A 26,481-nucleotide genomic window follows, 5' to 3' on the forward strand; every position below is an offset into this window, starting at 1 on the left:
CCCCCTCGTACAATGGCCCGGTCCGCCCGATAGCACGCTAGCCGCTCCAGATGCACAGCAGAGTCCGGAATGATGACGGTCCACCAAGTCCCAGTGAACACGAGCACACAGCAGTTACGCACTGTCCGGTTCGTAGATCTCAGCAGGCGAAAGCAAACCATGTTGATGTCCAGCGACCGAACATTCGCCAGAAGAATGGAAGGCACGGCCGGGCGAGCTGGGTTGGCCGCCAGCCTGGCCCGGACGCCCCCGCTCTCGCCCCTCTTCAGCCTTCCCAACCGGGGGAGGAATAGCAGGCGAGTCCGGCGACGCTTCAGGACGGAGCAGACCGAGCGCCTTTAATATCCCCGCTTCAAAGTCCAGAACGCCACAAAACTCGCTTTCGCCGATGTCGAGCAGAACCAGCCCGCTGCACTTGTAGCACAACCAAGTACGACGAGACGAACACACAAAACTGTCGGACAAACCCACATTAAACGACAAAACAAAACACCGTTCGGGACAGAGAGAGGCCGCTGCGTGTGCATGCGCCGCCATCTTACTTCCTTGATTTGATATCTAAGGTTAGGGGTTGCATAAATGCATGCCCTGGGTCATTAGTGTACCATACCTGGAGCTTCTCCCTAACTTTGTCTCCATATGACCATGTGAACTAGGACAAGCCCAGACTGTAGGTTTTTGGTAACGTCAAGTAAGTAGTAGCTGGCAGCTTTAATTCTATGAAGATTAATTTTCCAGATCATTATGTTGGTAACATTTTAATATAGTTTCTTACCTTTAATCCAGTAGCTGGAACCATCACCAATGCATTATTTATCAAGAGTCATAAAATAAATAATTAAAATTAATGGCCCCATGGGTATGCTATTGGTTTTGATATTGCCCATATAGATAAGCCCAAGTGGCCTCACCCAACCTTCCTCAACTTGGATTCGAGTTCTCTTGTCATGGTAGATGCGGGATCCCTTGTCCCATGAGCGGATTCGGGCTTTGGGGCAGGAGCATTACGACATCGGCTCCCTTCTCCATGAGTTTGTCTGGATTCAGAGCTTTTTTTCCCACTATCTTCATCTAGAATGGGACTCTTATGGTGTAAGTAGTGACTACACTTCTCAGATATGTCTCAAAATAGATTATGGGTTAGATGTTTAATGCAACACACCATATAGAATGGCTGTGGCAGAAGTCGAGGGCTGATATGATCTGTCGGAAGAATTTTCTTGCTTCTTTAGGCGTCAATCGGCCTTTCTTGACTAGGTAGTCAAAAAGCTCTCCACCAGACACATGCTCTAGCACCAGGTACCTGAAAAGAGGGGAGATTATACACTTTAAACATTGTTTAACTGACAGGCTTGCTGTGTCCTAATTGTTTATTTGTTTAGGTGTGAATACAATAACGAGTGTGTCAAACAAATGAACCTTGTTGCATATAAACACCCACAATTGGGTTCACTTATAGTCAAGTGTACATAGAGCATAAAACAAAACTCAAAAACGCATAAATAAAAAAGGAGGGGGGGAAAGGATGACATAATAAAAAAGGGACTGAATTGTTGTTTTATTACCATATCAGGCTCTACTTGATGTAGCAACAGAGTTAACTCAGTGCCCCACACATCAAAATAATAGAGGATTGTATTGTACAGTGGGTCGCAACACAGTATGCATCGTTATAGTACACAGCTGTATTTGTGACTTTTAAAAATGAAGAACATTGAAGAATCTGATCTTTTTTACCTGTTAAACATCAATTTACATGTATGTAATTGGCCCTGATTTCTAATCTGTTGTTTGCAATTTACTGAGATCAGTATGGATTAATTTAATCATTACTATGACAAAATTGTTTTGTTGTTCGAGAAACTAACAAAATAGTTGACTTTTTCTTGAATACGATCAATGTTAGTAGTTTTTCCATTAAAGTAGCTATAGCATGCTAAATCAACTTTGTTGGCCTGCTTTTTTTTTTTTTTGCATTTCTTATTTTTTTTATTGTTTTTGCTTTTGTTCCATATTTTCATAGTTTCAGCACAATTAGAGCGTTTTGCAAACAAAATGTGGCATTCCGACCACTGTGGCACTGTGGAGGCCTCTGCGTTAACTGTTTTGGAAATGTGGATTTTGAGTTGACGGCTGCGTCAAAACAATCAATAAAATCTGTAATTAGTGACAGAAAATTATAAATCACACAATTAAAATTTATGACTAGACTTAACTGCTGCAAATAGAGTGGGCTTAGCAATACCCTAAAATTTATATCAATACGAGCCAACCTGCATTGGCTCCCGTGCCATTTGAGATGTGACTCCAAGCTTCTGTTACTAACCTATAAAATATTACTACATGGCTTAGCGCTTCTTATCGCGTCAACCTAGTTGTTCCACACATTTCGTCTTTTACCTTCGTTCACAAAATGCTGGTCGTTAAGTGACCCCAAGAGCCAAAGAGAAGTCCACAGGGTCGAAAGCATTTTCTATTTGGGCTCCAAAGCTTTCGAATAGCCTACCCAAAGATATTAGAGCTGCTCAGGAGAAGCATCAAGACACGATTAAATACGCATTTCTATGCTTTGATTAAACTACGCTGGCAGATTTGACTGCCGTTTGTGCTCTCTCTCCTGCCCCCTCCTCCCCGGCTTGGGGAGGGGGCTAGGTGACGCCAAACTAAAAATTGTTGTCTGGATTCTACATCAATTTACCGGGACAAGAACTGGGGAGGACCATTTTCTCGCAAGTGTTGTCATGATAACTGAGGGTGTCTTCCTGCAGCTCTTCATTTGATTATGGACATCTACATTATCTTATTCTATATTCTTTCATATTGTGTGTTAAATTTTGCCCACTCTGCATCCATTGTAGCCTGGTCGTCCTGGATGGCGGACCCTCTCATTAGCGGTCCCTTCTCAAGGTTTTTCATTTTCCCCTTCCCAGGGGGTTAAGATTAGGGGAAATCAACAATAATTGTCATCTGTGGCCATGTGAAGCTCTTTTAGACGTTTTTGTCATTAAGGGCTGTACAAATAAATTTGACTTTACTTGGTCCTGATAGAAATGGTGAGTGTAAAAATCCTAATGGGAGTATTGCTGATTGGGTTATTTAAATGTGGAAAGGTAAATATTTCCAGTTAAAATGGTCAGAAAGTACAAGGTCATCACTGCTTTGTTTTATTTAAATTTTGAAGTTTCATTTAAACATATCTGTTTTTCTTTTATGTAATGAATTATATTTACAATTTTAAAAAAAAAACAGTCCCTTAGCAAAGTTTGAGTGAATGTATATAATTTTGAAACATATTGTGTAGATCTCAAAACCTAGTACTCTGTGGTGGAAAATACTGCAAATATAACAATAGGCAATAACATTGCTGATATTAATATTTTTTACATTGATCTCTTTGCCATGGCTGATGTCAGCTGTTAGCATACTCCAGTGCTTCTCAAATAGTGGGGCGCGCCCCCCTTGGGGGGCGCGGTGCTATTCCTGGGGGGGCGCGTGTGACCCTGGGGAACAGGCTTTTTTTTTGGCAGTACTAGAATAAAGTGTAATTGCGCGTTTACTACAGCAGGGGGCAGTGGCGCTCTCATTGTTACTTCTGTCACGTTCTCGACAGTGCAACATTTTACGACTTACAAGACAAGTTAGGATAGTCACGGTGGGGAGGGGGGGCGCGAATAGTTTTCTTCTTGCTAGGGGGGGGCGTAACAGAAAATAATTGAGAAGCACTGGGTTAAATAAAGGTTAACCTAAAAAAAAAAAAAAAAAAAAAAAAAAAAAAGTGAACCCTGAACTTTGAACCCGCGGTGACCCCGCGGTGACCCCGTGGTGACGCGGTGACCCCGTGGTGACCCCGCGGTGACCCCGTGGTGACCCCTGGGTGACCTTTGAACCCTGAACTTTCAACTCTAGTTAAAAATCGAAAATGTGCACATGACCCCGTGAACTTTGAACCGACCTTTGACCCCTGGGTGAACTTTGAACCGTAAACTTTGACCTTTGACCCCTAGCTAATTACGTTTTTTTTTTTTTTTTAAACCGGCATAGCAGAACGATCCATGGTCTTCAGATGCCGCGCTGTCGCCATCTCCTGGTCAGTTAGTGAAATGCTTTTGCTGATGTTTTTTTTTCTCTCAATTAAAACAAGTCAATTAGCCAGTTGGTTTTCTTTATTTAATATCTATTATCAGACAAAACCAAATTGTGAATCAGTCACCTAGGCTATAGCAGAACAAACAATCCATGGTCTTCAGATGCCACGCTGTCGCCATCTCCTGGTCAGCTAGTGAAATGCTTTTGCTGTTTTTTTTCCCTCTCAATTAAAACAAATCAATCAGCCAGTTGGCTTTCTTTATTTAATATCTGATATCAGACAAAACCAAATTGTGAATCAGTCACCTTGGCTATAGCAGAACAAACAATCCATGGTCTTCAGATGCCACGCTGTCGCCATCTCCTGGTCAGCTAGTGAAATGCTTTTGCTGTTTTTTTTCCCTCTCAATTAAAACAAATCAATCAGCCAGTTGGTTTTCTATATTTAATATCTGATATCAGACAAAACCAAATTGTGAATCAGTCACCTAGGCTATAGCAGAACAAACAATCCATGGTCTTCAGATGCCACGCTGTCGCCATCTCCTGGTCAGCTAGTGAAATGCTTTTGCTGTTTTTTTTTCCTCTCAATTAAAACAAATCAATCAGCCAGTTGGTTTTCTTTATTTAATCTCTGATATCAGACAAAACCAAATTGTGAATCAGTCACCTAGGCCAATGCTTCTCAAATAGTGAGGGGGGCGCGGTGCTATTCCTGGGGGGGCGCATGTGACCCTGGGGAACAGGCTTTTTTTTTGGCAGTACTAGAATAAAGTGTAATTGCGCGTTTACTACAGCAGGGGGCAGTGGCGCTCTCATTGTTACTTCTGTCACGTTTGCGACAGTGCAACATTTTACGACTTACAAGACAAGTTAGGATAGTCACGGTGGGGAGGGGGGGCGCGAATAGTTTTCTTCTTGCTAGGGGGGGGGCGTAACAGAAAATAATTGAGAAGCACTGGCATACTCCAATGTTGGCTAATGTAGTTTATGTTTAGAATATGTATTAATTGTAATACAAAATATCCGTTCATAGCCCCTGGCTCTTATCCTTAACGTGTTTTTAACCAAACGTCTTGTGAGAAGGAAATGAATGGAAACCATTATTTTCATCCCTAATGTTAAAATGTGAAGACATGGAGCTTGCCTCTTAAAAACGGAATACCATACCATACCAAATCTCACTCTCTCATTCTATTTCTCTCTCCCTGCCCCCTCTCTCACTCCAATTATTGTGCCATTAAAAATGGCTCAGCATCATCCCCTACAAATTTGCAAATACATTTACACGTGTTTGCAAATACATTTGAACGTGTACTAACTCAAACCAAACAAGCAGATATCTGAAAACCCCCTCCCTACACTCGCAAACACATCATGTACAGCTGCAGCACAAACACGGCAATAGGAATTGTATTACAACAGAATGGATCCTTGTAAACCTTTGCTTACTTTGTTAAAAATATGTTAATTGTACTTACAAGTATTTCTTGTTTTCGTAGACCTCATGAAGCTTTAATACATGTGGATGTTCTATGAGTTTCAGAATGGCTATCTCCCGCTCAACCTGGACAAGAAAACAAATGTTAGACAAAGAGGATGAAATCGTATGTACCACTAACTTTCAGGGAGTCACACTATGGACACACGCACGCGCGCGCGTGCACACACACACGCACGCGCGCGCGTGCACACACACACACACACACGCACGCACAGACAATAGTGACGACCCGTCACTGACGGGGTGCTTTTAGAATATTGTACACTTTTTAAGATAATGATGAAGATTCGTTCTTCTTCTTTCGTGTAACGTCAAATGTCAAATGTCCAACTCGGTGTCGCGTAGCCATGCCCGCATCTCTAGTCCTAGGTTGAAAAGGCTGGCTTCCGAGGGTGGAGCATATAAGGGGCAGATGTTGATTATATGGTCGGCGGTCTGCTCAGGGTCACCACACTCACATGCCGCACTGTCCGCCAAGCCCCACGTCTTCATTGATGACCCAAAGCGACCGACCCTAGTCCGTAGGCGGTTCAGCATGGTCCATTGCCGGCGTGGTAGGTCGGCTCCTCCGATGGCGCCATCTCCTGGGTCCCAAATGTAGCGGTGGACTCGGGAGGGTCCGGCAGACTCCCACTCCTGCTTCCAAGCTGCTGCCAGCCATGCATCTCTGGAGATGTCCTCAGAGGTGGAGTTGAGCATCGCTTGTGCTGCCTTGTTGTAGGGGTGTCTGGACTTGAGTCTGCTTGGAGGTGCTGGTGTTATTGTGGTGTTGTGCAAGATGTGCCAGTCATATTTTTGTGCCTTCCTGGCCAGGGCGAGGGTGGCAGCCTCCCGTCGGAGGCCGGCCGGTGCTATTCCAGCGAGGACCGGCAAGAGGGACACAGGAGTGGGTTTCAAGCATCCAGTTATTATCCGGAGGGAGGTATTAATAGCCACGTCGACCTTTCTCGCATGCGGGCTTCTGCTCCAGACTGGGCTGCAGTATTCCGCTGCAGAGAAGACCAGGGCTTGGGTGGATATTCGCAGCGTCTTAGCGGAGGCTCCCCAGGTTGTTCCAGCGAGGCGGCGGATCAGCGCGGCTCTGGATGTCACCTTGGCCTTGACTTCTTCCAGGTGTTGTTTGAAGGATAATGTCCGATCCAGGCGTACTCCAAGGTACTTCGGGGCTTGCTGGACCTCCAGGCATTTGTTGTCTACGCGCACCTCAAGTTCTCTCCTGGCTTCTCTGGTGCTAAGATGGTATGCCGCTGCGACTGTCTTTCCGACGCTGAGCTGTAGACGCCACCTCGGAAGGTATGCTACCAGTGTGCCCATGTCTTCATTAAGACCCTCTTCCATCGCCTTCCATGTTGGTCGGCTCAGCATGATGGCAAGGTCGTCTGCGTAGCCATACTTTCTCGATGTTGTATCAGGTAGGTCGTAGATGTAAACATTGAACAGCATCGGTGAGAGGACAGACCCCTGCGGTACCCCGTTCCTCAGTCTTCTGAGCCTACTGCACTGGCCACTGCTGGTCTGGAGGATGAAGCTGCGGTTGGAAATTGTCTCCATGATGAACTTCACCATGTGCCGGTCTGGTATTGTCCTCAGCAGCTTCAGGTGGAGTCCCCGGTGCCACACGGTGTCATATGCAGCCGTCAGATCCAGGTACACTACCCCAGCTTTCTCCCTGTCCTGGAAGCTGTCCTCGATGTCCTGACAGAGTAGTGTTACCTGGTCTGCTGTTGATCTTCCACAACAGAAACCAGCTTGTTCCCGTGGGAGCTGTGAGTCCACCACTGGCTCGATGCGGCTATGGATCATCTTCTCCAAGATCTTAAATGGGACACAGAGCAGCGAGATTGGTCTGTATGACTTAGGATCTTCTGCAGGTTTATTTGGCTTCGGCAGAGCTATGACAGAGGCACGGCGCCAAGTCTTTGGGAGCTTTAATCTCCGGTAGCATGATGTAAAGAAAGCACAGAGCCTACCAGATGTTGTTGTGCTCTGGTGGATGACAAACTCTGGGTGGATGTTGTCACGGCCAGGGGATTTGCCTGACTTGAGCTTGCTCAAGGCCTCACTGAGTTCCTCTGCTGTGAATTCTCCCGAGAGGTTGGAATCGACACTGGCCGCTCCCGAGAGGCCAGACACCTCACACGATATCAGTCGGGCAAAAACTTTGTCAGCATCCGGGAAGCGGCCGTTCTTCAGGAGATGGGATGCAATGGCATTTGCTGTGACTGGGCAGCTGTGGGGTGTTGTATTTCTGCCTGTGAGCTGGTTGATGGTCTGCCACGCCTTGCGACTAGAATGGGTGAAGTCGATTGATTCGACGACTTCCGTCCATCTGGCCCTACGAGTGATATCCAGCTTCTGGAGTAGTGCTGCTGCAGTCATGTCCACCTCTTCTCTGGAGATAGCCCTCTGGTGATCGCACAGAAGGCGGCTGCATTCCTTGTCCCAACCCGGGATGTAGTTCCTGTTATAGCCCCGTGGGATGGTCTTCTTTGCCGCACCCAGGAGGACCTGGCAGTAGGCTGCATAGGCCGCATCCAGATCGGCTGTGTCTGGCAGGCCAGCTGACCTTCTTTCAGTCTCCTCAGCATACGACTCCCAGTTGGCCTTTCGGAAGTTCCATCGCTTGACGGGTTTCCCTGGTACCGGTTCCACCAGTGCTGGAACTTTAATGATGGATGGCCGGTGATGTGATCGGGGAAACCTATCCAGGATGCGTCTCTCCGGTTTTGGGTCGTTACTGTGGCAGATGGCGAAGGCCAGGTCTGGGTTGGTGGAGGTGTTCCAGCGTGCAGAGAAGAACGTTGGAGGCTCCTTGGGGTCGTACAGCAGCATAGCATCAGTGTTGGAGGCCCATTCACTCAGCGCCACTCCATTAGGTGTTGTGTGGTTGTAACCCCAGTCTGTGTGCTGACAGTTGAAGTCACCTGCATAGATGGCAGGTGCAGTTGTTGATGGGAGTGATGTCACGGACAGCTCCAATGGTGGGGGTTTGTATACGTTGACGACTGATGTTTCCTGGATTTTTGTAACCAGCCACTCGATGTTAGAGCCAGGTGGGGATTGGCTGCTGGCTGACCAGCTTAATTCAGACCTGACGAACGTTGCCACACCGTGTTGCTTGCTGTAGATGGACCCAGCAAGATGGAACCCAGGGATCTTGAGGATGTTGTCGGATGTGCAGTGTGTCTCCTGCAGGAGCAGAACCGCTGCCTCGTTGGAGTCAGCCAGGTGACGCAGGACTTCGAGTTTGGCGGTTGTTAGGCCCTCGACATTGAGTTGAAGAACCGACAGGCCTCGGTTTTCGACGGTCGGGATGACTGCCCGTCCGCCGGCCCTGAGCCTGCCAGCTCGAGCTCGACGAGCTCGACGTTTGGTTGACGACATTCGTTTCACAATTTGGTCTTGCGCCATTTCTTGCTACTTGCAGAGGAGGCCACGTGGAGGCTGTCGTCTTCTCCCCCGAAGATTCGTTGAGAGTCCAATTCGGGTTTGTCCCGCGGCGGTGTTATTTAAGAATGAAATAGCCTATGACTTCGCACGTTCACCGCTCACAAACGGGGAGCGCCAATTTTGTCTGTGTGCGCCTCGATCATACACCAAAAGCACATTCGACGACCTGTCCCTGAACTGCTTTTTTTCGGTTGTGGGTTAGACACATTTTTTTAATCAAATTAGCAGATGCGCTGGTGGGCGAGGCAGAAACACCCAGTGAGGCGTTGCGTGTTTACCAAATTCACGTACACGCTAAAACTAAATCATTGTCCATGCATGCAAATGATGATGCTCCTGCTTTTCTGCCAGCTGCAGACTACTTTCTGTCACCAAATTAGCAAGTGCGTCGGGGGCGAGGTTGCTTTGTGCGCTGGCACGCCCAGATGAGTGCGGCACGACCCCAAACACACTAGACTAAACTTGCACTGGCACAAAAAAGAAGCCAGTCTACCAAAATTGGGTCTCATAAGATTAAATTCTTAGTTAGGTTCATCAATCTGGGGTGCTGTCTTTTGTCCATTATCAGAACAAACAGTAAGTATATACAGTCATATGCAAAGGTTTGGGCACCCCTGATCATTTTCAAGATTTTCCTTTATAAATCATTGGTTGTTTGTATCAGAAATTTCAGTTAAATATACCATATAGCAGACAAAAACAGTGATATTTGAGAAGTGAAATGAAGTTTATATGATTTACAGAAAGTGTACAATCATTACATAAACATGTACTGTCCGTGCTCGGAAACCATCAAACCTAACTGAACCAGAGATATTTTGTCAGGATGAATGGTCAAAAATAGTCAAGTCAAGTCAAGTTGATTTGTATAGCCCTAAATCACAAGCAGTCTCAAAGGGCTTCACATAGACAAACAAATTGGCAATTATTCTCAAAGCATCCCCTGATCTTAAGCTCCCAAAAGGGCAAGGAAAAACTAAAAAAAAAACCTACCAGGGGAAAAGTGAGAAACCTTGAGAAGGGACCACAGATGGAAGGATCCCCCTTTCAGGATCACCAGGCTGCAATGGATGCAGAGAGGGCACATAAAATACGCAATATAAAAATCAATGGAAAAGTGGATGTCCAAGTCAAAGCGAAGAGCAGCCGGAGGTGGCCTCGGTTGTTCTGACAGTGTCTTTGAGGAGGGTAATTCGCTGCAGTTCCCTCATCTTGATTTGGTCCACGAGAATCCAGATAGCTGCTTCAAATACCTTCAACCAGAATCCAGACTCTCATTGGAAGCTATAGGAAGTGTTTAGAGGGTGTTATTTCTGCAAAAGAAGGATTTTTCTGTTGGGGTGCCCAAATTTATGCACCTGCCTTTTGTTCAAGTAATGATTACACAATTTCTGTAAATCCTATAAACTTCATTTTACTTCTCAAATAACACTGTGTTTGTCTGCTATATGATATATTTAACTGAAATTGCTTATTCAAACAACCAATTATCTATAGAGGAAAATCATGAAAATGATCAGGGGTGCCCAAACATTTGCATATATCTACGTATATATACACCAGGTCTCCCGATCTACGCATTGTTTGTTTTTTGTTAGTGTTTGTACCCACTGTATGTCAATCATACACCACCTACAACCGGCAGGAGCTCCTCAGGATAGGGGTTTGCTGCGAGTTGAGTGTCGCAGCGGAGTTTCACCGCTCGCAAAACATACCGGAGAATATCATCAGGCGCCCCGGCTCCCCTTGGATCACCATCCCCGCTGGGAAGAAGCGAAGGCAGCGCAGAGAGGAGGCAAAAACGAGGCTGAAGGGCCGGCGCGCTAACCAGGCTACGGAAGCGGCCGTTCAAACCACCTCTCCCTAGCCTGTTTCTTACCAATGCCAGGTCTCTTGCTAACAAGATGGATGAACTCAGGCTACAGATGTCTGCGAACCTGACCGGGAAGGACTGCTGCATGGTGCTGATCACCGAAACCTGGCTTCATCCACTTATACCGGACTCTGCTATCGAGCTAGCAGGCTACACCACACAGCGTCATGACAGGACTGAGAACTCCGGCAAGAGCAAGGGGGGGGGGGGGGGGGCTGCGCTCTGTATGTACGTCAATAACAACTGGTGTACTAATATGGTGACTGTAGACAGTCACTGCTGCCCGGACCTGGAGTATGTGGCTATTAAATGCAGGCCCTTTTACCTCCCTCGTGAATTTACCGTAGTCATGACGACTGTTGTTTACATACCTCCGGAGGCTAATGCTAGCTATTGGACTATTACATGGCAGTATTAGCAGATATCCTGACGCAGTCCACATCATGGCAGGGGACTTTAATCATGTAGACTTGAAAGCAGCACTCCCTAGTTTCCACCAGCATGTTAAATGTGCCACTAGAGGAGTTAACACTCTGGACAAGGTCTACTCCAACATCAAGCTAGGCTACAGGGCAAAACAGCTACCTCACCTGGGCCAGTCTGACCACATGTCACTGCTATTAATCCCGGCATATACCACCATCAGGAAATCAGCTCCTGTCATCACTAAAACTGTTAAAACCTGGCCTGATGACGCCTCTCAGCAGTTGCAGGACTGCTTCGACAGGACAAACTGGGACATCTTCGAACACCGGGACTTGAACGTGTTCACAGACAGTGTTCTGTGTTATATCAAGCACTGCACAGACACTGTCACAGTGGAAAAACCTATACGGATATACCCCAACCAGAAGCCCTGGATGACCCGGGAGGTCCTTCGGCTACTGGAGGAGAGGGACACCGCCCTGTCCCTCAGGTCTGAGGACGGGACTCTCTACAGCACACCCAGAGCCAACCTGAGGAGAGGCATTTGAGAGGCCCAGCTTGCCTATAAGAAGAGGATTGAGGATCACCTGGACAGCAACAACAGCAAGCAGGTGTGGCAGGGAGTCCAGCATCTCACCAACTACAGAACCACCATCGGAGCTGCTGAAGGGGATGCCTCACTGGCAGAGGTCCTTAATACCTTCTTTGCCCGGTTCGAGTCCGAGCCACCTGAAGCGGCCACATCACATCCCACAGTCCGCAGCAGCTTCACCCTCACAGTGAAGGAGCACGAGGTGAGGCGCACGCTGCGGACCATCAACTCGAGGAAGGCTGCGGGTCCTGACAGCGTCACTGGGCGTGTCCTGAAGGACTGCGCAGATCAGCTGGCTGGAGTCTTCACAAAGATTTTCAACCAGTTCCACCGTCCCATCGTGCTTAAAATCCTCCACTATAGTCCCCCTGCCCAAGAAACGCCACATCACCAGCCTTAATGACTACCGCCCAGTCGCACTCACCCCGGTGATGAAGTGTTTTGAAAAGCTGATACGGGGTCACATCACATCACTCCTGTTCAGAGGTTTTGACCCCCACCAGTTTGCCTACAGGGCAAATAGATCCACAGAGGACGTAGTAGCTACAGCCCTCCACGCTGCACTGTCCCACCTGGAGCAGCCGGGAAGCTATGTGCGGATGCTCTTCGTCGACTTTAGCTCTGCTTTTAACACCATCCTCCCCCACAGACTGGTGGACATACTGGGGGGCCTGGGACTTCCACAGAATACTTGCAGGTGGATTAAGAGCTTCCTGACGGGTCGCAGCCAGAGGGTGAGAGTGGGCCGTCATACATCCACACCTCTCAGTCTTGGTACCGGCTCCCCACAGGGCTGCGTACTGCTTTACACGCTCTACACACATACATGCACCCCCGCCCACCGCAGCAACACCATCGTGAAATTTGCGGATGGCACCACCGTGGTGGGGCTCATCTCAAAAGGGGATGAGTCTGCCTACAGGGACGAAGTGGTGCAGCTATCGGAGTGGTGCGGAGAGAACAATCTGCTCCTAAACACGGCTAAAACCCAAGAACTGGTCATTGATTTTACGAAGAAAAATAAAATGGACATTCTACCAGTTATTATCAACGTGTGGAGAGGGTGTCCTCCTTCTGCTACCTGGGAGTCCACATCGAGGAGGACTTCACCTGGAGCGTGAAAACCTCTGAGCTGCTAAAAAAGGCCCAGCAGAGACTCTACTTCCTAAGGGTGCTGAGGAGGCACAGCATTACACAAAGACTGCTGGTGTCCTTCTATCGCTGCTCCATAGAGAGCACTTTAACATACTGTATATGTGTTTGGTACTCCAGCTGCACTGCTGCTCAGAGGAAAAAGCTCCAAAATTTCTCCCTGTCGGTGTCTACTATTGCTTCCCGTCTGCGCCGGGTGTTCTTGTATTGCTCGTCTAATTCACTTCAGTCTCATGTAGAGGCTCACGGTCAGATCCTGTCCGAATCTGTTCCCGGTCAGAGTGGAATTCGGTTTCCTGCCTGCTGCCCATGAGCCTCTTTCCCGCCTGTGTCTTGGTTCATCTTCCCCACTTCAATAAAACCTGGTCCAAGCTGCATTTGGTCACCCTGCTCCACTCATTCCCTGACAGAAGACACCAACCACTTCAGCTACCAAATCGTTACCGGCTCCCGTAACTAACTGTCGCATGGTCGCCACCAAGCTCTCTATGTGCCAGCTCAGTGGCTAAGTGGTAGAGTGTTCCCCCTGAGACTGGAAGGTTGTGGGTTCAAACCCCGGCCGGGTCATACCAAAGACTATAAAAATGGGACCCATTGCCTCCCTGCTTGGCACTCAGCATTAAGGGTTGGAATTGGGGGGTTAGATCACCAACTGATTCCCGAGCGCGGCACCGCTGCTGCTCACTGCTCCCCTCTCCCCCAGGGGATGGATTAAAATCACATGGGGATGGGTTAAATGCAGAGAACAAATTTCACCACACCCAGATGTGTGTGTGACGATCATTGGGACTTTAACTTTAACTTTAAGATGGGCTCCAAGCGGCGCAGGACGCCACCCAGTTGAACCCCAGTGGCACAAGCTGTGCGGCCGCCACCTGACCCAGTTACGACGGCGCGGATCCTGCGGCCACCACCTAGCCGGACTCCAAGCGGCGCATGACGTGCGGTCGCCACCCGGCCCAGTTCCGGTGGCGCAGATCCTGCAACCACCACCCAGCTGGCCTTCAGCGGCGCGTAACATGCGACCGCCACTCAGCCGGGCTCCAGTGGCGCTGCACCTGTGGCCACCATTCGACCACCGGACTACCCTTAGTCGACTAATCACTCGCAATAGTGTGATTCGTTGACTAATGGGATTATATTTGAATCCCGGCGTATCACACCACCAACGGGTGAAATATGCCCGGATTTCTTCTAACAGGGTAGCCATGTCATTAAACTACCCAAAATACCCAAAGTGGTATTAATTTAAGAAAACTTTGAAAGCATTGTTTCTTCGTTTTCTATGCAATTTATGGATTTTCAACAATGTTCTCTGAAGAGTAACTAATGGAAATGTGATATAAATCTTCTGTTTATATCACAGATGACCCACATTACGACTATTGGGCATGCGCGTCGCAGATAAACCACACGGCCAGCGGGAGGATTGGGAGACAAGGCATGTTTGAGAGAAAAATACCATGACAAATAAAGAATTGCATAAATAAACGATTTGCCGACAGTTCAAATTAATTGTTGACTATCAAAATCCACATCGTCATGATTAGTCGACTAATATTGTCAACCCTGGATTTGGTTGACAATAATGTGTCTCCTACAGTGTGAACCAACAAGTAACGCTTCCCTTCTTCAGCAATAGCATTCATTCTAGCTCTTAACCTCATTGTGTAGAAATGTCTTACCTTCATAAGAACAGACTCGCTGAGCTTTTCTCTGTTGACTATTTTTATAGCAACCTTCTGGCATGTGACACAATGGATGCCCAGCTTGACAAGTCCTGAAACAAAAGTGTAACATTGAATTTAGATCCAGAAAGAATAATGTCATATTTAGGTTTGAAAAGTGTATTAAAAATGGATTATACGAAGTACGGTGTCAATGTGTCGCAGTTGACAATCTACACTGTATCCTTGGACAGGATCGCAAATGAATCTCTGTCGCAAAACAACAAATGTAGTCTGCTTCCTTTAAGAAAACTTAAAAAAAGCGTTGTTTCTTCAGTTTCTATGCAATTTATGGATTTTCAACTACAATATTCTCTGAAGAGTAACTAATGGAAATGAGCTTGATTTGAATTTGTGGATTCTGACAACTGCTCAAGGAATTTAAAAAAGAGAAAAAAATATATTCAAACTTCCAGATACTCTCAGTGTCCTGGTTATGGTATAATGCAGGGGTGGGCAAACTACGGCCCGCGGGCCACATCCGGCCCACGGGACCGTTTAATCCGGCCCGCCAACCCTGAACAAATTGTATTAAACATTTTTTTTTTTGGTCATTTTGCCTGCAATGACTGCGTTTTCCCAGTAGATGGCGAAGCGCTCGCCTGCGCATTTACTACCGGAAGCCGTGTCAGAAAGCTCGGTGCACACTCACAAGTGCGTGTACGTACTCAGTAGTACGGACTTGGCGCACTCTCGCTCTATTCGTATCAGTCCCGAATTTAGAGCGTGGGCTTTGACAACAGCATTCTTATAATTCGCGCGCTGAGCTTTCAGATGCAGTTTTGCGCTACAGCCATCCACAAACCTTCCCCTGGAATCCTTCCATTAAAATGAGTGGCCCGAAAAAAAGAAGTGAGTACCGAATGTTAAAAAAGAGTGGCCAATTTGGCTCGACGTACGCGACGTGACGTTCAGCCACATGAACGTCAACATCAACCCGTCACAGATCAAGGTAAACGGACCAACACCTCGGATCTCGCCTAAGAATTGCCACAACAAATTTTACTCCAGACTATGACGCACTAGCAAAAAACGGACACCAACAACACTGTTCCCACTGAAAATGAACGGGAGCCTCTCAAGTTTATTGTAAATAAATGCATTTTGAATATGATTTGTACACATAGCAGGGATTGAAACTAGCGACCATTCTCATTTTCAAACAATGCAGGATGCTCAAGGACATTGATGCACCACCTATTTGCGACTAATCTTAACCTGTAAAATTCTTAAGGCTTACTTTAAGGAAGTGTTTCCCGTTTCCTCACCTCTGTTACCAGGTGTTTGCGAGTTAAAACTCTGCTCTGATTTTCAGATACCCCTCACCGTGTTGCTGTTTTGATTACTTTATTTGGATGTATGCTTTCACCGATTCTTCAAGAGGATATATTTGGTCAGAATGTTTGCCGTTTGATGTGATCTCATAAGATAAACATCTTTCATTAATCTGACCTGCAGGCATTGAAGTGATGGAGATTGTTATTCATAATAACAGTGTCGTATTTTATGAGAATCACTGATAGCAGTTTTTTAGTGAATTATTATTTTTTTAATGCTGTTAATAAATGCATTTGTTTTCAAAAAACTTGTTTGGAATATCCATGCTTTACTACCTACTAAAGGCCAAGATCTTTTATGCAATGACCTTTACAGGTCGCTTATATGACTTCACACAACGCCTACGTCCATCTGCTCCTGGTCCGGCCCTCCGGTCCAAATTTAGAACCCAGTTCGGCCCGCGAGTCAAAAAGTTTGCCCACCCCTGGTATAATGCAATGTAACATATTACATTTGTTGAAACCACTTTACTTCTCGACAAACAATTACATTGTTTTATTGTGGATTATGCATAGTACCATAAATACTGCTATATTATAATTTATTTCGATAAATGATAACAATAAACATACAATATAAGGATACAATATACATAGAAGCAATAAACAATAAAATTGTTTTATTGTGGATTATGCATAGTACCATAAATACTGCTATAATTATAATTTATTTCCATAAATTATAACAGTAAACATACAATATAACGATACAATATACATATAATATAAAAAATATAATATGGATGTATTATATATAATATAATATACAAAAAAGAGGACTGTATATCTTTTCTTATGGACCAGCTAGTATTTTGATACACAATACGCGACATCCAATATGTTCTCAAAAGATAGTCTCTCTGTAAACCACAGTGCCAGTATCAACTACTGCAAATGAACCTTATATCAAGTAAAGTCATTAGAAAGAGAAAAAAAAAATATTCAAAATTAGCGAGAGACAAAAAAGGCCATCAACAACAAAATTAAATTCCTGTTTAAAACAGATGCTACTATAACCCTCAATGGATGACAGCCATTGATGTTACTTTTAAAGGGTTACTTATTTAGCAATTTTGAGCAGTAAAAAGTTACTCTTTTGTCTATAATTAATTTGCTAACTTAATTTTTTCATATGCCATACCTTTAAAAATGCTTTTTGACACTTGCTGTCGACTGAAAATGACACCATATCTGCTTAGGGACAAAGCACGACTAAAAAATGTCACATGAGTCATGCTTGGTCATTACCTGAGCCCTGAGCAAAATAATGAAGTTATCATATATATTATATATGCAAAATATTTACTACGCCTTTTTAATGCTCAAAATAACTAAATAAGTAAAGTGTATCTATATATAATGCAAATGAATAAAGACGGAAACAGAAAAGATCCTCGAGGAACACCCATCATGACCAGGAAATGTGCAAAACTGCAATTGTAGATCGAGATTCTATCGTCCATGAACAACGATACAATAATTGTTGACAAATGTTTGAGTGCTGAGTCAAAGTAAATGGTTGGCAATGCCAAGGAACGCAAAATGAATTTTTCACATGATCATGCTGGATGCAGTACCACTAGCTTGACTAATTTGTGTCTGGGCTATCCTCCATTTCCTACTCACTAGGTTTATCTGAGGACTATGTTGTTGACACACCAAAAGTGTCAAGATGGCTTTATCTATTATTTATCTCTTAAAATAACCACAATCCATGTCTACCAAAGCCTTGACAATCAAACAATGTCGGTCTGCACGAAGCAGAATACTAAATGCCAGTGCACCTATGCACCTCTTCATTACCACATACACGATAACTGCTTCAATATCTGAAAGTTGATTTCCCAACAGGATCTCATAGGAAAACTGCGATGGGAGTGTTTGAGCCAAAGGACAGCCTTGGGGCTCTTTCATGTCTTCACATAGAAGTGAAATGACAACCTGAGCAACAGTCCCTTGCACATGGATGCTTGCAACTGGTTGGCATAAGATAGGGTTAGAAAGATGTTAGACGGTGTAAGGATGGGATGCAACTGTTCAGACAGACATGGAAAGATGGAAGAATGGACTTAACCTGGACACACACATAGAGAATTGTGAGTGAGAAAGAGAAAGAGAGAGAGAGAGAGAGAATGAGAGAGAGAGACAGACAGAGAGAGAGAATGAGAGAGAGACAGAGAGAGAGAGACAGAGAGAGAGAGAGACAGAGAGACAGAGAGACAGAGAGAGAGAGAGACAGAGAGACAGAGAGACAGAGAGACAGAGAGAGACATTTTTGTAATGTAAAAGTTGTCTTGGTTTAATATCTAATGTGTGCCTTTGTGCCTTCTGATTTTCGTTTGCCTTCTCATTTTGGTTACACACACTTACAATTTGCCTTTCAGACGTGATACTTAAAGATTTAAAATCAACCATTGTCCATTGTCTCAGGTTTATAAGTCATGCTGTATGTGACTGACATACATTTATTTGCATGAGCTCATCTCAGTACCGTAATTTTCGGACTATAAATCGCTCCGGAGTATCATAAATCTCCGGAGTATCATCCGGAGTATACACTACCGTTCAAAAGTTTGGGGTCACAAAATTGTTTGGATGACCCCAAACTTTTGAACGGTAGTGTAAATATTATTATAATAAAATATTATGAATTAAATATTATAAATTATATTTTATATTTGTATAAGATTATATATAATCTATGAATATAAATATACATATATATTATAAGATTTTTTACACAGAAGATTATATATATAATCTATAAATAATTATCTAAATAAATATATACACTACCGTTCAAAAGTTTGGGGTCACCCAAACAACTTTGTGACCCCAAACTTTTGAACGGTAGTGTATAAGTCGCAAAATGCCCAAAAAAGTTTTCCGGGACTTGTCTAAGGCCTTTCACGTATTAACAGCAATTCAGACAATACCATGTCAGAGTCAGAGTCAGAGTCAGCTTTATTGTCAATCCCTTCATGCCAAGACACACAAAGAAATCGAAATTACGTTTCCCCTATCCCATGAATAAGAGTGATGAATAAATAATAAATAAACAAATAACACAGTAAATAAGAGGAGCAAAACCGAGCAAGAGCGCACAGCAGACAGTCAGAACAAAGCGCAAAAGTACAGGACGCCACGCAGAAGGGGGGAGAGAGTTCAGGACCCTAACAGCCTGGAGATCACAAACTCTGCCAGTGGCGAGCAGTGCTCGCATACCACCACAGAGTCACGGATGTAAACGCACATCCCACCTCCTCGCGACTTTCCCCCTCGTACAATGGCCCGGTCCGCCCGATAGCACGCTAATCGCTCCAGATGCACAGCAGAGTCCGGAATGATGACGGTCAACCAAGTCCATGTTGATGTCCAGCGACCGAACATTCGTCAGAAGAATGGAAGGCACGGCCGGGCGAGCTGGGTTGGCCGCCAACCTGGCCCGGACGCCCCCGCTCTCGCCCCTCTTCAGCCTCCTCGCACACCGCTTCCGACGCTTCCCAACCGGGGGAGGAATAGCAGGCGAGTCCGGCGACGCTTCAGGACGGAGCAGACCGAGCGCCTTTAATGTCCCCGCTTCAAAGTCCAGAACGCCACAAAGCTCGCTTTCGCCGATGTTGAGCAGAACCAGCCCGCCGCACTTGTAGCACAACCCAGTACGACGAGACAAACACACAAAACTGTCGGAAAAACCCACATTAAACGACAAAACAAAACACATTGCTGCAAAGCTGGTATGGGACAAATTGTGAAATGAAATACCATACTGTATGCTCTTAAGCTTTTAGTTATCTCATGAGGCTATGAATGCAGCTTTTGCTTGCATAATTTTTTTCCTGCATAAAGCAATTGGAATCATCATACTTTCATTGAATTTTGTTTTTCATAAACATACATATGAGTACCGTAATTTTCGGATTATAAATCGCTCCGGAGTATAAATCGCACCAGCCATAAAATGCCCAAAAATGTGAAAAAAAACGTATATAAATCGCTCCTGAGTATAAGTCGCATTTTGGGGGGCAATTTATTCGACAAAATCCAACACCGAGAACAGACATGAACGAGCAACAACAAGCTAAACGATACGGTATGCTAACGTGACAAACACAGACGAGGAGCTGAGAACGGGCCTGACGTAACATTCAGTTATTTAAAAAAAACGATTACATAAATAACACGTTTATAAAACCATCTGTGTCACTCCAATTCATTAAATCCATCGATCGTCCTTTGTCAACAATGCCGTGTGCCGCGCCGCAGTTCAAATTATTCCACAGGCCCATACAATGATATATAAACTATATTTTAAATAACTATCACATAAACAACAATATTATCAAGCCATTTGTGTCACTCCAAATCATTAAATCCTTCGATCAAATTTCTCGTCCTTTATGTCATCCTGGTGACAGAGGACATGTCCAGAGGATATGGCGCTTTAAAGTGTTAATTACTTTATTTGATTTTTTTCTCTCTATTTTTCATGTTTTGAATATGTTCAAGATAAAGATATCAAAGCATGTGAAGTGATCAACTATACTAAATATAACATGTGAAGTGGTCAAGTACACTTGTAAGTAAGTGATGTGTTAATGATCAAGTAAAGATTTGCGGAAAAAAAACATATATAAGTCGCTCCTGAGTATAAGTCGCCCCCCCCACCCAAACTATGAAAGTAAACCGCAACTTCCGTATAGTCCGAAAATTACGGTACATGGAAAGAGAACTGCCCAACAATATTAGCCTTTGCATATGCAATCCTAGGTGAGCCAGGTAAGTGGATCAGTTCCCGCATCTGTTTATGAGAGAATCAGTTTTCTGTTTTTCCACCTGCAAAAATGCTACAATTAGCCTTGTCTGCCTTAAATGCAACTGTTAATATTTGTTTTACAATAATATACTTTCGAATTAAGCTTGCACAATAGTCCATCCATCCTTCCATTTTCTGTACCGCTGTATTCCCATGGGGGTCACAGGCTTGCTGGAGCCTATCCCAGTTGTCATCGGGCAGTAGGCGGTGGACACCCTGAACCGGTTGCCAGCCAATCGCAGGGCACACAGAGACGAACAACCATCCGCACACGCACTCAGACCTAGGGGCAATTTGGAGCGCTCAATCAGCCAGACCAAGCATGTTTTTGGTGGTAGGAAACCGGAGGGCCCGGAGAAAACCCACACGGACGCGGGGAGAACATGCAAACTCCACACAGGGAGGGCCGGAGGTGGAATCGAACCCGTACTGTGAGGCGGACGTGCTAGCCAGTGTGCCACCAAGCCGCCATTGCACAATAGTAATGCCTGTAAATTCTCTATTTTCATTAATTTAAAGTTGGAACAGTTTGAATCGGTTGAAAAATGTAGAAGTTGGCGGGGAAGGGAATTTTACTAAATTTTGCGCAAATTTCCTGACAATGTGAACTTTTTTTAAATGTGTTAGTCTCGGGAGTGATGGCAATTCTCTCCATTGTGATTTGAATGAGCTGAATTATGTGAATTTCAAACTGGAACGATGTTAATTTTTTTAATTTTGCAAAAACCTAAAATTTTAAAGGATATTTTGGGCTCTCAGGTGATGGGAAGAGGCAAAGCTGTCAACTGATCACCACCTGGTGGTGTGTTGGCTCCAATGGTTGAGGGAAGATACTGGTTTGACTAAGCAGACCCAAACGTATTGTGGGAACATATGGAAGAACACCCTGTCAAAAAATGTTTCAACTCCCGCCTCTGGATGAATTTGTTTCACATCCTGGGAGAAGTGGGGAATATTGAGTCAGACCAATTGAAGTTGTGGCCGAAAGGTGATTGGTGCGGGTCATAATCCCTGAACCCCAAGGGACAATGTCAAGCTGAAGAGTCCTATTGGGTCCTTTTGGCCTGTGGGACTCCGGATGCTGCAGACGGGTATCGCCTGGACAAGGAGAACGCATTTTTGGCGGTCGCCTAGGCGAAATTTTGCGTGTGGAAAGAGTTTGGTAAGGACATGGAAAACAACTTCCAGATGGCTTCAAAGAATTGCTGGACCACCATCCAGCATCTCAGGAGGGGAAATCAGTGCCATTCACACTGAGTCTAATGGATCACTGCTGATCTCGACTCCAGACATAGTGCGATGATGGAGAGAATACTTTTTAAGACTTCCTCAATTCCACTGACATGCTTTCCTTGGTGGAAGCAGAGTCTGGGTACTTTGAGGTGGGCTCTCTTATCTCTGGAGTTAAAGTCACTGAGGGTGAAAAAGCTCCTCGGTTGTAAAGCCCCAGGGGTAGATGACATCCGCCCGGAGTTCCTAAAGGCTTTGGATGTTGTGGGGCAGATCTGGTTGACAACATTGCAAGAACATCACTGGAACATCAAGCATAGTCCCTCTTTGTAAAAGGGGGACCAGAGGGTGTGTTCCAACTATAGAGGAATCATATACTCTACAGGTTTCACAATAAGGTGTATTCAGGTCTTCTGTAGAGGTTTGTTGGAAGATCGAATCCCAGATTCAGTTGAAGCACTGTGCTTTACGTTCTGGTCGTCTAACAGAGGAGCAGCTCTACACCCTCGGCAGGGTTCTTGATGGCGCATGGGAGTTTGCCAAACCAGTCTACATGTGTTTTGTGGACTGGTTAAGCATCCACTCTGTCCTGTCTTCAATTTGAAAGGTGTCTCATTTGAAGCTTTCATTTCCCATTTGCTAATCAGCAGGTCACAGAAGCTTGGTATATTAGTGTTCATGTGCTGAAAAGATGACTTAATTCTTAAATAAACGGGAAGGTCTAGAAGTATGGACATGTTGCGATGTAGAGGCATTACAAGACAGCAAAGGTGAAGGGACCAACTCTCTATTTCTGCAAGACAACTTGAATTAATTTGAGAATTTTCTATAAACTACACTCCCTTCACACACGCACGCACGCACCCCCCCCCACACACACACACAAAAAATACAACCACATCTATGTCAAGGTTATTCGCCCCTCCATCATTCAACCTCCAGTTTTCTTTCTCCATATGATATGAATAGAGAGAAAATAAATACATTCCTCATTCACATTCTACAGAGTGTGCTACCGTTTCGTCATTAATGAGGTAATTAATACAAGCAGCGCCTATTTCTCTATTCCGATGTTGCCCCCGTCAGCATAACAAGAGGGGGAGGGGATGAATATAAGGAGACCAAGAAAGCAATTTAGTCGTTGAGAGACTGAGAGAACGAAATACTTCAGTGTTCAGCTTGGTAATTAGAAGAGGCAGCAGAACCAGAAATAAATCACAACAAAATTTCAGTTTTAGCAGCATTTAATATGTACCGTATCTTCCGGACTATAAGTCTCAGTCTTTTTCATAGTTTGGCCAGAGGTGCGACTTATAATCAGGAGCGACTTATATGTGAAATTATTAACACATTATTTACTTACTAGTATAGTTGATCACTTCACATGTTATTTTTACTTTAAAAAGCATTAGGGCGCACTAGGCCTGTGTTATAAGTGGAACTGTAACTGACAATGAGTCTAACCTCAGCGCCGCATGTACTTCCGGAGTCAGCAGCGGCGTTGTGATACGGAGGACGAAGATTTCAATAGATTTAATGATTTGGAGTGATACGGATGGTTCGATAAAATTGTTGTTTATATTATAGTTATTTGATATATAATTTATATGTAATTATATAGGTCTGTGGAATAATTGGAACCACAACCGACGATGAGTCCGACATCAGCCGTTACCGTTTTTTCCATGTATAATGCGCCCCCATGTATAATACGCACCCTAAAAATGGCATGTTGATGCTGGAAAAAAGCCTGTACCCATGTATAATACGCACCCAAATTTTGACTCCTACTTAAGTCCGTAAACGTAAAATTATTTCAGAAAAAAGATCATATTTGGGAACAACCGGATGTTATTCTGCCGCTCAGTATCACTGCGCATGCGCTAGCAAACTCAATAGCGAAGAAATGTTTTGGATTAGTATAGGGTACATTGTGACAGCAAACGAGCAGGTGATCGAGCAAGCGTCTGATACGGAAGCATTGTGTTTGTATGGAGCGTGTTTGAAGTGAACAGCAGAGAAGAAAGCGGATCTGTAATGGCGACTTCCGTATCATATCCGGATAAAAAAAATAAAAAGATTTTTTTTTTTTTTTTTTGTACCCATGTATAATGCGCACCCCAGACTTTAGGACAATAAATTACCGTTTTTTTCCGTGTATAGTGCGCAATATTTTACTAATTTATTGTCCTAAAATCTGGGGTGCGTATTATACATGGGTACAAAGAAAAAAAAAATTAATTTTTTTTTTTTTAATTTTTTTTTCTTTTTTTTTTTTTTTTTAAAATAAAGTCATGGTACAACAAAACCAACAACAGGACTGACCGACAAAGTCGTGGAACAAAAAGACAGGGTGACATTACCAAAGACAGGAACAGAATGACAGTAACACATGCAATGATCCAACGGTGAGCGAGGGGCAGACAGGACTTAAATACAAAACACGTTACATCGATTGAGGTGACACAGGAAGAGCGGGGTGACACGAACAGAAACTATGGCAACCTAGACACATAGCAAAACTGGGGACGAGACATGACAAATCTCCCCCGAAATAAAACTCACCTTTCTTCTTGTTTGTTGTCAATCGCGCATCGCATTCAGCCATCCTGCCCAACACACTTAGTAAAATTCATAATTGACGACACATCGTTTGATGCGATGGTGCAATCCTCGATGGTGTGTTATTGTCAAATATTGTTTGTTTTTTAATCTCCATCGCGGACCGGACGTCATACGGAGGCCGCCATTACAGATGCGCAGAACGGTTGCGCAAGACACGTCAGCTATATAAAGAGCGAGAGTTCAGTTCTCCACCTATTAGTTTCAATTCACAGTTTAATTAGCAGTTTCAATCAGCAAATAACAAAATGCGTATTACAGGTAATATTTTATTTCACAACACTTTGCCTTGTTCCTTTCGTCTCTGCTGTTCATTTCAAACACGCTCCATACGACCGCAATGCTCTTGTATCAGACGCTCGCTCGATCACCTGCTAGTTTGCCGTCTGTCACAATGTACCCTACACAAATCCGAAACATTTGTTGCGGCTCCGAGTCACGACGAGGGGCAAGTTTTGGTTTCCAAGGGTGTTTTTATTCCTCTTCAACGTCTCTCCCATACAGAGCCGCCGTGTGCGCACGGAGCGCGGTGGTGCGTTTAGGGGCAGTCGGAGAAATCAACGCCAACAAAAAAAATGACATCCAGCCTAGTTAAGACCATACCAAAGACTTTAAAAATGGGACCCATTGCCTCCCTGCGTGTGTGACGATCTTTGGGACTTAAAAAAAAAAAAAAAAAAAAAAAAATTAAAAAAAAATTAAAAAAAATTCATAAAAATTGGGTGCGTATTATACATGGGTACAAGCTTTTTTCCAGCATCAGCATGCCATTGTTAGGGGTGCGTACTATACATGGGGGCGCACTATACACGGAAAAAAACGGTAGTTAAATTTTGCGCATTATACATGGAAAAAAACGGTACTTCTGGAGTCAGCAGCGGCGTTTGACACAGAGGACGAAGATTTCAATGAATTTAATAATTTGGAGTGACACGGATGGTTTGATAAACTTGTTATTTATGTTATAGTTATTTGAATAACTGTTAATATGTGACGTCAGGCACGGTCTTAGTTCCTCGTTTGTCTTTATGTAACATTAGCAAACCGTATCATTTAGCTTGTTCTTGCCTATTGATGTTTGTTCTTGGTGTTGTACTTTGTCCGGCAGAATAACATCCGGTTGTTCCCAAAGATGATCTTTTTTCTGAAATAATTTTATTTCAGATTATACATGGGTACATTTCTGAAATGTTTTGGATTTGTGTAGGGTACATTGTGACAGCAAACGAGCAGGTGGTGGAGCAAGCGTCTGATACGAGAGCATTGTGTTCGTATGGAGCGTGTTTGAAGTGAATAGCAGAGAAGAAAGCACATCTGTAAAGGTGGCAAATAAATAGATAAATAAATAAATAAATATTTTTTTTGTACCCATGTGTAATGCGCACCCCAGATTTCAGGACAATAAATTAGTTAAATTTTGCGCATTATACATGGAAAAAAACGGTAGATTGTAGCTGAAGTTGCACTGTAATTTATATTCCTTATACTCATGTTCAGTCTCTCAAAGTGCGAAGCCATCAATATTTTTTCCGATACTATTCCGGTAGGGGTATTTATTGGTTATGTGGAGCATTTAATCGTCAAATGGGAGTAATGAAATATGTAGCAGCCGTAATGAGCTTTATCAACAACTACCGTTTTTTTCCGTGTATAGTGCGCCCCCATG

General features: G+C 44.3%; 1 protein-coding gene across 1 annotated transcript in view; it reads right to left on the reverse strand.

Annotated features, from left to right (window-relative positions):
- Positions 1-26,481, reverse strand: part of LOC133153086 (serine/threonine-protein kinase BRSK2-like) — a 180,370-nt gene that overhangs the window by 76,523 nt on the left and 77,366 nt on the right. The window contains exons 2-4 of the mRNA XM_061277139.1: positions 14,769-14,863; positions 5,568-5,653; positions 1,163-1,303 (exon numbers count right to left, since the gene is read on the reverse strand). Coding sequence (XP_061133123.1) covers positions 1,163-1,303; positions 5,568-5,653; positions 14,769-14,863 — 322 coding nt within the window. The remainder of the gene's footprint in view (positions 1-1,162; positions 1,304-5,567; positions 5,654-14,768; positions 14,864-26,481) is intronic.

This window comes from Syngnathus typhle, linkage group LG4 (genome assembly GCF_033458585.1).
Source record: "Syngnathus typhle isolate RoL2023-S1 ecotype Sweden linkage group LG4, RoL_Styp_1.0, whole genome shotgun sequence".
Lineage (NCBI taxonomy): Eukaryota > Metazoa > Chordata > Actinopteri > Syngnathiformes > Syngnathidae > Syngnathus > Syngnathus typhle.